At 43.0% G+C, this 14499-nt stretch overlaps 1 protein-coding gene across 2 annotated transcripts in view; it reads left to right on the top strand.

Moving 5' to 3' along the window:
- Window positions 1–14273, top strand: part of sppl3 (signal peptide peptidase like 3) — a 130723-nt gene extending 116450 nt beyond the window's left edge. For both annotated transcript variants that reach the window (XM_033043674.1, XM_033043675.1), the window contains 4 exons: window positions 2764–2927; window positions 8930–9117; window positions 11564–11673; window positions 12662–14273. In XM_033043674.1, the coding sequence (XP_032899565.1) occupies window positions 2764–2927; window positions 8930–9117; window positions 11564–11673; window positions 12662–12733 (534 nt within the window). In that variant the 3' untranslated portion in view covers window positions 12734–14273. The remainder of the gene's footprint in view (window positions 1–2763; window positions 2928–8929; window positions 9118–11563; window positions 11674–12661) is intronic.
- The last annotated feature ends 226 nt before the right edge of the window (window positions 14274–14499 follow it).

Raw genomic sequence — 14499 nt, 5'->3', positions numbered from 1 at the left:
ATGTAGGGGATGAATAATTGAGAGAACTCTTAGCTAATTGAATGACAGATTTGAAACAGCCATTTTAGCCTAATTTGGTTCAAGGTGGAGTATATTTTTCCAAATTATCTAATGCGTAAAAATATTATTTGTTGTTATAATAATTTGGTCAGTCTATTCCTTCCTTTATACGTCCATTCTGCCTCGAGGGTCTGACAAGTTGGAGTGTGACTTCATCAGCAACAGCAGATGGCATCTAGCAACCTCAATGTACACTTTTCCTGCCAACTTCAATGATGAATGCTAATAAGTCATTCGGCGGTGGAGTGCATTAAACATTAAATCTACTCTCTCTAGATGACCATATTTGTGCATCGAGTGGATATCCCTGTTCATTTCTCTATCTCATCCTCACTGAAGAAAACTAATTATAAATCAGCATGTTCAGGGATATGGCTAGGGATTTAACTTGATACCTTTGTGTTTCCCTCTCCCCAACACAGATCTGTACTCCAGCATGGTGCGTTTATTCACTAAGCCTTCATATTGTGTTTGCACAAAATGTCCTTTGATACTGTACACAATCTATTTTTTTAATGTTTAAATCCTTCACTGAATATTGACATTGTTATGCATATGATGTAGTCTGCATTATGATTATGGTGCAACAAATCATCATCTGGGCTCTCCCGAGACTGCAGTGCGTTGAAGCCAAATGGCATACATTGGTAACAAAGATCTGCTTTTCATTTTTTCTAACTGATGAAGTTCTGTTTCTCTGCATTATTAATATAGTACTTGTATTGCTAAGATACAAACTTATTTATAACTACTGTGCCTCATGAATGTTAGGAGATTTAAAGATGATGGTGCTATTAAAATAACGCTTGCAATTTTTCACGGCCTTTTGTTGAAATGCAGGGGATGAGAAACTGAACAGAAAGATCGCATTCTTATCGTTATCACCTCGTCCCCAGCCCACAATGGACCTTTGTGGGCTCCACCTTTCCTGAGTCATCGATGCAGCCTCTGTTATGTGCTGTACCTTCTCATACCTTTAGTTTCCCTCTCCCTGACTCTGTCTGATGAAGGGTCTCGACCAAAAAAAGTCACCTAGTCCTTTTCTCCAGAGATGTTGCCTGACCCACTGAGTTACTCCAGCATTTTTGTGTCTACCTTTGATTTAAACCAGCATCTTCAGTTCTTTCCCACGCATAGAGTGCTGGCGTACCTCAGTCGTCCAGGCAGCATCTCAGTGGGACAGGCAGCGCTTTGGGTCGGGACCTTTCTTCAAACTGATTGTCGGAGGGGAAAGAGAGCTGTCATACAGGACAAAGCCAACAGGTGATAGGTGGATACAGATGATGGGTTTAGATTGATAGATGACTAATGCAACATCACCAAACTCAGACCCTCTCTCACACCGCCCGCTGCTGAAAGACTCATCCATGCCTTCATCAACTCACTTCTCCTTGGCATCAGCTCCACCTACATCAGCCGACTCCAACTGGTCCAGAACGCAGCCGCCCGACTCATCACCCACACCAAATCCTGGCATCACATCACTCCAGTCCTCAAACAACTTCACTGGCTTCCCATCTCCCACCGGATCACCTACAAAATCCTGATCCTCACCTACAAAGCCCTCCACCATCAGATCCACATCAGCCGGTCTCCTCTCCATCCACAAGTCCAACCTCTGCAGTTTAGGGGACAGAGCCTTCTCCAGGGCAGCTCCCAGGCTCTGGAACTCCCTCCCCCAACTGATCCGCAATTCCGTGTCCCTCACCATCTTCCAGTTCCGCCTCAAGACCCATCTCTTCACCTCTGCCTATCCTTAGCCCCACGTCCCCCTCCCTTTTCATCTGTGCATTAATTGCCTTATTATTGTGTTTTGTATTGAACTCTGTCTTTAATTTGTGTACTAGTCATGTCTCTACTATTTATTTCATTCCCCTTACATGTTTTTCCTCTACCTGCAAAATTTTTGTAAGGTGTCCTTGAGACTCTTGAAAGGCGCCCATAAATAAAATTTATTATTATTATTATTATTAATGAGCATTTGAGTTGTTTCACTAGGGAAAGGCCATGAATGTGGAGTACAGCTTAGCTCTGGTTAAACTCTAGCTGTGAATACATATATCTGGTGTTGGATGGAACTACACCGAAGGTGGACACAAAATGCAGGAGTAACTCAGCATGACAGGCAGCATCCCTAGAGGGAAGGAATGGGTGATGTTTAGGGTCAAAACCCTTCTTCAGACTTCTGAAGAAGCGTCTCGACCCGAAACGTCACCCATTCCTTCCCTCCAGAGATGCTGCCTGTTGCTCATCTTATCTGGGAACAGGGACATGCATGTTGGACGCTGAAGCCAGCTATTGGGTCATCTTTGTTCTCGGGGACAAAAGAAATGTTAATTTTTCATATCACAGGCACTTTGTGTTTCACGTAGTGGTCACGCGGTTGAAAAGCAGCGTGTAAATCAAAGAGGACGTAAATCAAACAAATGCCTGACAACTACCGTGCCAAACATAAATCTGAGCCAGGTTCTCCGAAAATGGAGGTGTGTAACTAAAACATCGGTAGTATTCTGACAAGCACGTTAGTCTAAAAACGTGTAAATCAAGCACGCATCAACGAGAGGTGCCTGTATCGGAGAAGAAACAATAGCCAACTGAAAAAGTAGATTTGTTTAGTTGATTACAGGGAATGAATGCACTGATTTGAAGTTGAAGTGTGGAGCAAGGAGTGCTTTCCTCTCACGTTGCCCTCTTGTCTTCCAGGTATTCTTCTCTGCCTACATATTCAACAGCAATGTGATGGTGAAGGTGGCCACACAACCTGCTGACAATCCCTTGGACGTGCTCTCCAGAAAACTTCACTTGGGACCAAATGTTGGACGGGATGTTCCTCGTCTCTCGCTCCCTGGGAAACTGGTATTTCCGAGGTAGGAACAGTGCCAAGATACATGAGCTTGTGAATGCACCTATAATTCACATTGGACTATTATTTATGGAATAACATGGGAGGTGCTTTCTTGCAGTGGATGCGTGTTTTTCAAGCACTTGACTCGATCTGTGTATATTTTGTGGAATGAACAGCCTTTAAAGTTTTATTTTCTGTAAGAGCACTGACGTTTTGTAAATGTGGGTGAGTTGATGGCGAGTTTAGTGTGAAGATGCAGCGCGGAAACAGGCCCTTCGGCCCACCTAGTTCGTGCCGACCAGCGATCCCCGCACACTAACACTATTCACACACTAGGGACAATTTACAATTTTACCAAAGCCAATTGACCTACAAAAGTCTGGAGTGTGGGAGGAAACCGGAGCACCCGGAGAAACCCCACATTGTCACAGGGAGAGGGTACAAACTCCATACGGACAGCACCCATAGTCATGATCCAACCTGGGTCACTGGCGATGTAAGGCAGCAACTCTACCGTTGCGCCACTGTGCCACCTGTTGTATAACTAGATAAAATTATTTAATTGTGTTTTAGTACCAAGTTGAACTGAAAACCTGCCAAATAATTAAACATCCTTTGTTCATAAACACGAACTGCAAAAATAATGTGCGTCAGAAATTGCTGAACAGATGATGCATCAAACAGGTACAACTGCAGTGTAGTTTGACAATAATAATAATAATAATAATAAATTTTATTTAATGGGCGCCTTTCAGACATCTCAAGGACACCTTACATAGTAATCGGAATAAAAACATATAATCGGAATATAACAAGTAATAAAGACATCACAGAGACACAAATTATAAACAGAATTCAATCCAAAAACAGAAAATCAAAAACACAGTGTGAAGAGAGAGCAGCGGCAGCCAAAGCGCGCCAGCGTCCACTCTCTCTTCACGGCAGCCATCTTGGACACAGACCTACAGGACTACAATTAGACAACAAAAATCATCCCCCCACAGTGGATAGCACTGTGGAGGAAGGCACAATGTCCAGTCCCCACCCCATGTTCACCCCAAAGTCAGGCCTATTGAGGCCACCGCGATTGCCTCTACGGAGGCCCGATGTCCCTGGCCGTTCTCACCGGGTGGTCTTGCCCCGGCGTCGGGAGAGTCCTTTCGGCGGCTGGGCCACCTGGAACGGCCGCTTCCTGGTTGGAGCCCGCGGTTGCCGAAGCCGACAAGGCCGCGCCGGTTTGGAGCTCCCAGGCTCCCGATGAAAAAGCCGGCGCCGCCTCTCCGCACGCCGCCTCTCCGCACGCCTCCGCTCCGCAGACCCGCAGCCCGGAGATGTTGCTCTCGGCGGTCCAGCTCGCCAGAGCTCCAGCGCGTCGCTCCAGCGCGGCGACCCAGGCAAGGCATCGCCCGCTCCAGTCCGCTCCGCTCCAGCGCTCCAACACTGTGCCGCTGCCGAGGCCGAGGTGCTGGGCGGCCCCGCCAGGAAATGGCGCTCCAAGCCCGCTGGTAGGCCACGAGGACGGGTCGACGGGCAGCCCGGAGAAAAGGCTGCCACACCGACCAGGTAGGGACCGAAAAATATAGTTACACCTACCCCCCCACATTAAAAAGACCATATCCCCTACAAACAAAAAAACAGGACTCACTAAAAACTATAAAAAAAAACGAATTTAAAACAGACGGCTGCTGGCTAGCAGACGTTCACCAAGATGGCTCCTCCCCTAAAATGGTGCCCTAGGTTTCCAGAAGACATCGACTGGTTCAGAATTTTGAAATGAATGCCTATAATAAAATCAGTACTCAATCACGCTAAGTTTCGACTTCCTGCTGAAATTTTGGATAGACCAAAAGTGGTTAGATTCAGTATTAAATATGTGTCTTAATCTTTTGGGGAAAGGAAGGCAACCTGCGAGTGTTCGCAACAGGTACGGCCAAGGCAGGCAGAATTCAAAGGCAGAGAGTGTCATACAGTCTCAGCACAGAAACACACCCTTTGGCCCACCAGGCCACAGTATATTAATTATTTTATTTTCCCATGGAAAATATATCAAACACGAGAGGGCGTAGGTTTAAGGTGAGAGGAAGGAGTTTTGAAAGGAAATTGAAGGGAAAGATTTTTTACTTGAGAGAATAGTTTATATCTGAAATTATGGATAGGTATAGAGTCATAGAGTGATCCACCATGGCAACAAGCCCTTCGGCCCACCTTGCCCACATCGACCGACATGTCCCAGCTACACTCGTCCTACCTGCCTGCGTTTGGCCCATATCCCACCAAACCTGTCCTATCCACGGACCTGTCTGAACTGTTCTTAAACATTGGAATAGTCCCAGCCTCAACTACTTCTCCTGTCAGCTCGTTCCATACACCCGCCACCCTTTGTGTGAAAATGTTGCCCCTCATATTCCTATTAAATCTTTCTGCCTTCACCTTAAAGCTATGCCTTGTATTCACCTACTCTGGGCAATAGACTCTGTGCATCTACCCGATCTATTCATCTCATGTTTTTATACACCCGTATAACATCACCCCTCATCCTCCTGCACTCCAAGGAATAGAGTCCCAGCCTACTCAACCTCTCCCTATAGCTCAGACCCTCTAGTCCTGGCAACATCTTTGTAAATCTTCTCTGTACCCTTTCCAGCTTCCGGTATGTGGAACTGGGATATTATGATCATTGCAGATATATAGCTAAGGGAGGGCTGGCAGCTTCATGTTCTAGGCTATGGATTTGGATCGAGACCCTTCTTCAGACTGTGAGTCAGGGAACTCTCCTGATTCCACTGACTCAGTCTGAAGAAGAGTCTCGACCCAAAACGTCACCTATTCCTTTTCTCCAGAGATGCTGTCTGACACGCTGACTTTCTCCAGCTTATTGTGTGTATCTTCGGTTTAAACCAGCATCTGCTGTTTCTTCCTAAGCATTAGACAGAATCTTGTGAAAGGGTCCTGACCCAAAAGGTCGTCTGATCATTCCTTCCACAAATGCTGCCTGACCCACCGAGTTCCTCCAGCAGTTTATTTTCTACTTGCAAAAGTTGGCTGGAGTAGGTTGTTTGAGGGCGAAAGGGATATCTAGCACATAAAAACAGGGGCGTTCAAGGCTTGCATGTTCCCATCAATAGGTACAGGGACAGGAATGTTTTACAGGGATTTGGATCAAGGGGAATTAGAATAGTTGGCCATTTTGGGCAGTATGAAAGCGTTGAGCCGAACGGCCTGTTCTTGTGCTGTATGACTCTATGCAGTCAGATGGGGAAATGGAATTGGATACAATCACTACATTTATAGGGGAATTAGTTTAGTTTTGTTTAGAAATACAGCGTGGAAACGGGCCCTTTGGCCCACCGAGTCCACGCCGACCAGCGATCCCCGCACATTAACACAAGCCTACACACACTGGGGATTTACAATTTACACTTATACCAAAGAATACAAACCCAAGCCAATGACCCTACAAACCTGTACATCTTTGGAGTGTGGGGGGAAACCTAAGATCTCGGAGAAAACTCACCCGGTCACGGAGAGAATGTATAAACTGTACAGACAGCACCCGTAGTCGGGATCGAACCCAGGTCTCCGACGCTGCAAGGGCTGTAAGGCAGCAATTCTACCCTTAACTACCTGTTTGTGACCATATTTCACACTTAAAAAAGCACGGTATACAAAGTTATATCCTAAAGTGGGCAAATGGTAGCAATGTTACAAAATTTTGAGATTTAAAAAATCAAGTCTGTAATTTATCCCATCAGATAAAGCATAAAAATAAGTTTAATTTGACACCTAATTCACTTTCATATCTCAAGTATTTAAAAAGTTATGGCCATTTTCATACTCGGAAATGAGCATCTTGTTCCCTATTGATTTTCTATGGACATAACAAAAAAGTTGTGATCGTGAACAGTCAAAAGCCCATAACTTTCTTAAAAATTAAGAGAACTGAATGAAATTTTCAGTTATCATAGATTGAAGCATTCTGAAACAAATATAAAATAATCTTACTTGGATGACCTGAAATTAAAGCATATAATTAGTTAGTTACCTAATTGTAGCTAATTTCAGACTTCAATTACTAGATCTAAACATCTATCCATTTCTTAATAAATGATTAACATTTTTAAATAGGCTAAATGTCCAAATAATATTCACAAATAATTCACAATAAAACATGATTTTTAAATCTCATTTACATTAATTTATAGACCAAATGGAAGGAATTTAGTGTTTAATTGCTGTAAATAAATGCCCATTTAAATCAGCTTTCCAGTGGGTCCCTGTGGAACGCGCTGGTTTAGAACGTTCACATTGCGGTAGATTTGTGCCTCAAATGCCCAGAAAAATACTGCGCGATATAATGGGCCCAAATTGAGCTACTCGCAATAGTAAACTTTGTATAACGGGATCTTTAGAAGCCCTTTTTAATGTAAAAATATACAACCTTCCTTCAGTTGTCTGCTTTATGAGACCCTGCGGTTGCTGTTGGTCGCGGGTTTAGAGATTGATTTTTAAACTACTATAACTATTATTCAAGGCCTTTAAACCTAATAATAGCTTTTGCGACGGGGTCTTCCAGCGATTTTTCGTTAATAATTAACTAGGCTGAACATCTTCGATTTGAACAGCCTAGAGAAAATCGCGTTTTAAACCCGCCCCCTCTAAACGGCGCCAAAATCGCGCACACCCGTAGCGGCAGATTTTCAAAGACGCTTCAGGTAGGCTTTGCAACATACCTACAAATGGGATTCAAATAAAGGGGCAAAATTGGCATGGACTTGATGGGCTGAAGGACTGTATGGACTGCAAACATCAAGCATCCATTAACACTAATCCTACACTCTGTGGCCGAGAAATCTATCTGAGCAGATGTTTTGATATTTTTTAAACTAAGGTTTATGGCAGATTTTTTATTTGATTGATAGAATTCCCTTAGGCTGTGGTTAGATAAATAATCAGCTAACGTCTGCCATTTGTTCCCCATCTGACTGCATAGAGTCATTTGAGTAGGGATATATTTAAAATTCTGATTACCACCCACCGATAGTTCATGCTTCTCATTCCAATTCTGAAAAGCCCAGCAATTTATGTTCACAACTCAGTTCCATGCTGCGTCAGTGGCAGGGGTCCATGAGGTGACCACATCTTCATAATATGCAACAACTGCTATTTATGGCAAAATATTCCAAAAATCTTTTTAAAACCGCACTTAGTGCTTAGTGTTCCCAACTTAGGACCACCAATTTGATTCACTCTACCCAATATCAAGATGAATCCATGTGTACAGGGCGGCACGGTGGCGCAACAGTAGAGTTGCTGCCATACAGCTCTAAAGACCCAGGTTCGATCCAGGTGCTGTCTCCATGGAGTTTGTACCTTCTCCCTGGGTTTTCTCCGGGTGCTCCGGTTTCCTCCGACGTTCCAAAGAGGTGCAGATTTGCAGGTGAATTGGCCTTGGTGAAATTGAAAATAGTCCCTAGTGTGTAGGATTGTATTAGTGTACTGGGGTTGACATGGACTCAGTGGGCCGAAGGGCCTGTTTCCATGCTATATATCTCCAAAGTCTAAACTTCTGACGCCATTATTTTTCCAGTTTGTGTTTATGAACAAAATAATGTTTAACCAATTCACGAATAGATGATATTGAATTATTTGGCAGGCTTTCAGTTAACATTAGCTTGGTACTAAATTGAAACACAATTGAAACAATTAACAACACTGAAGAAGGATCTCGACCCGAAACATCACCTATTCCTTTTCTCCAGAGATGCTGTCTGACCCTTTCTCCATAGATGCTGTCTGACCCGCTGAGTTTCTCCAGCTTTTTGTGTCTATCTACAGTCTAAATCAGTCTCTGCAGTTCCTTCCTACACAATGATATTTAAATTGTTTTATCTAGTTTTTAAGATTCACAACTTTTGGAACTGTTGGACTGTAATCACCACAGCAGGTTGAAATGTAGCAGGATGAGATTTTGTTTGAAAAACTTGTTGTCGATTGAACACCCAGGGCAGCTTTGTGTTTGCACAGTTCCACAGGCACCCACTTTTCGATGCTGGGGATCGGAGACATCGTCATGCCAGGGCTTCTGTTGTGCTTCGTGCTTCGATATGACAACTACAAGAAGCTAGCTAACAGCGAGGCCATCCCTGCCATCGTACCAGGCCGAATGCAAAAAGTGTCCTACTTCCACTGCACTTTGATTGGGTACTTTATAGGTAAGTGGAAATAACTCGCTGAAAAACCAAACAAAAAATTCAAAAATGATAAAAGAGCATTTTATGCAGCTTGTATTGGAGCAGCAAGTCAATAGATATTTTTACGGCAGAGATTTACTCCAGTTACTCCAGCACTTTGAGTCTATCTGTGGTATAAACCAGCATCTGCAATTCTTTGTTTCTGCAAACCTGAATCAAATGTTGATAATGAATGGGAGGCATAAATGGGAGAGATTCTTTAGCCAGAGGGTGGTAAATCTGTGGAATTCATTGCCACAGACGGCTGCTGAGACCAAGTCATTGGATATTTTAAAGGTGGAGATTGAAAGATTATTGATTAGTGCGGTTGTCAAGGGTTACGGGGAAAAGGCAGAAGAGAGATTGAGAGGGAAAGATAGATCAGGCACGGTTGAATGGCAGAGTTGACTTGATGGCCAATTGGCCTAATTCTGCTCCTATCACATGAACATGAGCATTGTCATGTTCACAATGCTTGCACTCTCACTGTTGTAGAATAAACCGTATCCAATCAGGAGTTTACACCACAGTGCTATTAATGATCTGCATAACTTCTTTATGACTAGATTATGTGCCTTCCAGTCTTTGGCAAATTTTGGAGCTGGTACTTAAAGGCAATACAGAAACAGAGGGCTGCATTGTTAAAAAAAGACCTTCTGCCTATATGGGTGGATTTTATTTTACTGGATGAGGGCACTGGTGGCAAAAACAATATTTATCTGTCCCTGATTACTATGATTACATGGAACCAAGTCCTGTTTGTATGTGACGTGGATGTTACTGGGAATAGTGAATAGTGAAAGGCCTGGAGAGAGTGGATATGGAGAGGATGTTTCCACCAGTGGGAGAGTCTGGGACCAGAGGTCATTGCATCAGAATTAAAGGACATTCCTTTAGGAAGGAGATGAGGAGGAATTTCTTTAGTCGGAGAGTGGTGAATCTGTGGAATTCATTGCCACAGATGGTTTGGAGGTCAAGTCAATGGATATTTTTACAGCAGAGACTGATAGATTCTTGATTAATACGGGTGTCGGTAGTTATGGGGAGAAGGCAGGAGAATGGGGTTAGGAGGGAGAGATAGATCAGCCTTGATTGAATGGTGGAGTATACTTGATGGGCCGAATGGCCTAATTCTGCTCCAATCACTTATGAACTTACTGCTGCACTTGTCCTTCCAGGTGGTAGAGATTGTAGATTTTGTTTTGACACAGTTGTAGTAACTGCACTTGACCAGCTCTGCCAAAGTTGCAGCTTGTTCTGGATCACCTTTCTTCATTAATCAAGGCAGATATTCCTCTGCCTGAGATATTGACTGCGTGCACCAGGTTCATGCACTCTCTTCCTGCATGGTTGTGCGCAATCTACCACTGGGAGCCTGGTTCCCAGCACAAAGTGGTGCAGTGCAGGGCAGGGCCTGTCCCAGTCCAAGTGGCCGTCTGCACTCTGAGCAGTGTTGCCAACCAACGACATTCCACCTCTATACTTGATGTATAGGGAGAGGTTGAGTAGGCTGGGACTGTATTCCCTGGAGCGCAGGAGGATGAGGGGTGATCTCATGTAGGTGTCATCTTGAGAGGAAAATCATGAGACAAATAGATCGGTCATGCCCAGAGTGGGGGAATTGAGAACCAGAGGGCATGGGTTTAAGGTGAAGGGGGGGGGGGGGGGGGGGGAAATCATTTTATAGGAATTTTAGGGGTAACTTTTTCACAGAAAGGGTGGTGTGTGTATGGAACGCGCTGCTGGAGGAGGTAGTTAAGGCACGGATTATCACAACGTTTAAGAAGCAATTGAACAGGTACTTGGATGGGACAGGTTTGGAGGGATATGGGCCAAATGCAGGTAGGTGGGACTAGTGTAGATGGGACATTTGGCTGGCGTGGGCAAGCTGGGCCAAAGGATCTATTTCCACACTTTTATGGATCCATATCCATCCATTCTCTTCTTATCCGTGTGCCTATCTAATAGCCTCTTAAACACCACTATCCTAGCTGCCTTCATCATCACCACAACACCTTTTCTATAGGTTTTTATAGCAGGTGATTTGTCTTGTAAACAATGTCGTTTGTATTATATTATTTTCTTGTTTTGCAACACCTTGCGGATGTGCAAGGTATTATGAGCTTTATTTCCCTTGCATTCTTGTTGATGAAAAACTGATATATAATGTGAGATTAGTCAAAACCTAAAGTTGAGGCAAGTACTATAACAACATTTAAAAGACGATTGGACAGGTATGTTGTTCGGAAAGGTATAGAGGGATATGGGCCAAACGCGGGCAGGTGGGACTAGTATAGATGGGGTATCTTGGTCAACATGGGCAAGTTGGGCCGAATGGCTTGTTTCTGTGCTGTATGACTCGAAATCTTTGATAGTAATTTGCCTCTTTTATAACTTATCCTTCTGATCTGACTATCTTCTAATTTAGGTCTTCTGACTGCTACTGTAGCATCAAGAATCCACCGGGCTGCTCAGCCAGCACTCCTGTACCTTGTTCCATTTACATTGCTGCCACTTCTTACCATGGCTTATATAAAGGTGAGTACACAAATGATCAAAACCAAATTAAAAACAGTTTTGTGGGTGTGAGCTGTGAAGCAACGTCTATAACTCACCCCTAAATATTCTCAAGAAAGTAAAGCATCTATTGTCTTGGTTGGAGTCGTTTCTTAACCATCTGTTTCAGATATAAATTCTTGGCGTTTGAACTGAGAGAAGGTTTTTCTCAAAATTGAGTTACTGAGTAAAGGCACTTTTTTAAATTAAAAAAAGATTTTATCTTGATGTATATATCACGCTGTGGTTAAAAAATCCTCCGACTATTGTTCGGTTTCTGATGACAAAGCAATGACTTTGGGACATGTTGGCCGGTGTGGGCAAGTTGAGCCGAAGGACCCGTTTCCACTCTGTATCACTCTATGGCTATTAAATTATTTATAATTTTCCAATGCTGATATTTCATCTTTGGCTAATGTGCAGAAAAAGATAGTACAAAATAGTCACTGGGATTGTACTAATTATGATAACAATAGGAACATTATTTTGAATTGTGTTCGAAACAATTCAGATTTCATAATGTCGCAGAACTCCAGAGATATTTGTGTGTGGAAAAAGTATATCCCCATTGAACCAATCAGCAATTCATGGCTATGAATCAGAGGGGCTATATATAAAACTGCTTAAGTTGTTTTGCTAGGCTATTCCCGGAGTGAAGAAATCCTATTAAAAAAACATCATATTTATAAAGCCTTTTATGCAAATTGTGAATTTTCTAGAGTGACACAAAGTGGGTCAGGCAGCATCTCTGGGGAAAAGGACGGGTCTAGAATTTTCAAGCTTACCAATTTTAAGTTTCACTCGTTATCCTCCCGTAAACCAAACCAGTCCGAGTTTGTGGCCCAGTGTCATATTTGCTAACATTTCCATAAAGGGTCTTGCTTTTTTAGTATACTGAATGTGTTATGAAAGTGCAGGAGGTTATTGTCCAGGTAGGCTTTGATTGCCAGTCCTGTCTTGTTCTCCTCAGGGTGATCTACGGCGTATGTGGTCCGAGCCCTTCCACACCAAGGCACCGAGCTCCCGCTTCCTGGAGGTATGATAGCCAGTAGAGCAGCCGAACGCAGGAATAACGTACGCTGGGCACCAGAAGATTTGTGTCACGTGGTTTCATTCTTCTCATCAAACATGATTGGTGCTTAAAGTGTTAACAAACAAACAAAGGTTGCGGAGGAAATGTTTATTTTCCTTTTGTGAAATGCAGACTCTGTACAATTAATTCAACTCATCTGCAGTCTTTGGATTAGCAACAGACACTCACACCCTACCATGTATAAATACAAGTTTAAAAACAAACAGACCCACTTTTTAAAATGACAAGATATCAAATCTAATCTTGTACATCCAGCTGCTACACAGAAGATGCAACTCTGAAGATGCCTCTTTGAAGGGACCAGCGACTCTGTAATTGTCTTGAACTTTAGGCTAAAGGAGAAGACAAGGCAGCAACAAACCTTTTGAATTCAGTAATTACCTGTCAGGTGACTTATTTGTTTCTTCCTGCAGATGTGAGTTGGGTATACAGTAGAATCTGTGCTATAATTAACTTTACACCTGAAGTTTTGTTGCATTGATCCAGAAAGGTGAAGACGCCAAGATGAATCATGTTGTGTACTTAAGTGGCCTGTTGTAAATTTTAGCATGTATAGCATTAAATATCGCTTCAGTATAAGACCTACTGTCTCCTTTTCCAAATGCTCCTCCTCCTATACCATATGTGAGTTTAGAAATGTACTTGTAGTTTGCACTTGTACCTGTGTTAATGACCCCACTTGACCTTGCACAATTATGATTGGTGTAGCAAAAAAAATTAACCTTTTTTATGGTTTGTCCCTTTTTCTCCTTTATTGGTTTGATTAATTTAGCAAATGCATGTATCATAGCAGTACTTGTTCTTTGAACCCTCTTGACTGTAGTGGTGAACCCCTGTAAATATTTTTTTTGTATACATTTGTTTCAATGTGCGTTGTTGGCTCTACATGTTGAAAAAGTGTAATCTGGTCCAAGTTTACAAGCAGTATCTGTTTTGTACCCTGGGTTTGTACTTGGTTCCTGTTACTTTAGTCTGATACTGTCGCTGCAGCACAGTAACACAGGGCGGCCAGCGAGGAGCGTACTTGTAACATTTAACATGGTTACTGAGTGGATATAAACTGCCGTTGTAGTCTCCGCACCCAGATACTGCGTCAGACCAGTGCAGGGCCCAGATCCAACATGAACTAACTCCAAGAGCGCTTCAAGTTCTTCCATGCCCACCTCTACCTTGCCATCTGCCCTGACACATGCCCATTCACCACGGCATACACAAACAGTGTTATGTGTCACTTTTAAAGAAGGAAGTGTTCACATTTCCTAAAAAAACCACTGAGTGTAATGTTTTTGTGCTGTAGACTAGACAAATTGCTGAGCCATTTGATAGCCTCTGGCTTTGCTGAAAGCCTTCAAGTGGACTGAATGGATACTGTACAATCATCTGTACACCATTAGTGTATTTCTGCCCCTGGATATGAACATTATCTTCATCTCTATATAACATGCACAGACAAGATTCCTTTGTAAATAAAACCAAAAGTTTAAGTGCACTTGTGTGGTTTATTTTTGGTGTTGTGCAAGTTTCATAAGAATGCAAGGAATTGTTTGAGTTTATTGCATAAACCTGCAGAGGCGAGGGCTCGGTTAAAATGCTGTTGATGTGTGGATTGGGCAGGTTGTTAATAGTGGAATAGTAAACCAACTGGGCTGAGCTGACTGTTTACAGCAGGTCATTCATGGTGTGAGTTGAAGGTTTATTGCTTTGAGTGGAGCCCT

Source organism: Amblyraja radiata, chromosome 25, assembly GCF_010909765.2.
Source record: "Amblyraja radiata isolate CabotCenter1 chromosome 25, sAmbRad1.1.pri, whole genome shotgun sequence".
Lineage (NCBI taxonomy): Eukaryota > Metazoa > Chordata > Chondrichthyes > Rajiformes > Rajidae > Amblyraja > Amblyraja radiata.
The sequence above is the reverse complement of the archived record's forward strand: the minus strand, read 5'-3'. Positions and strand labels throughout refer to the sequence as shown.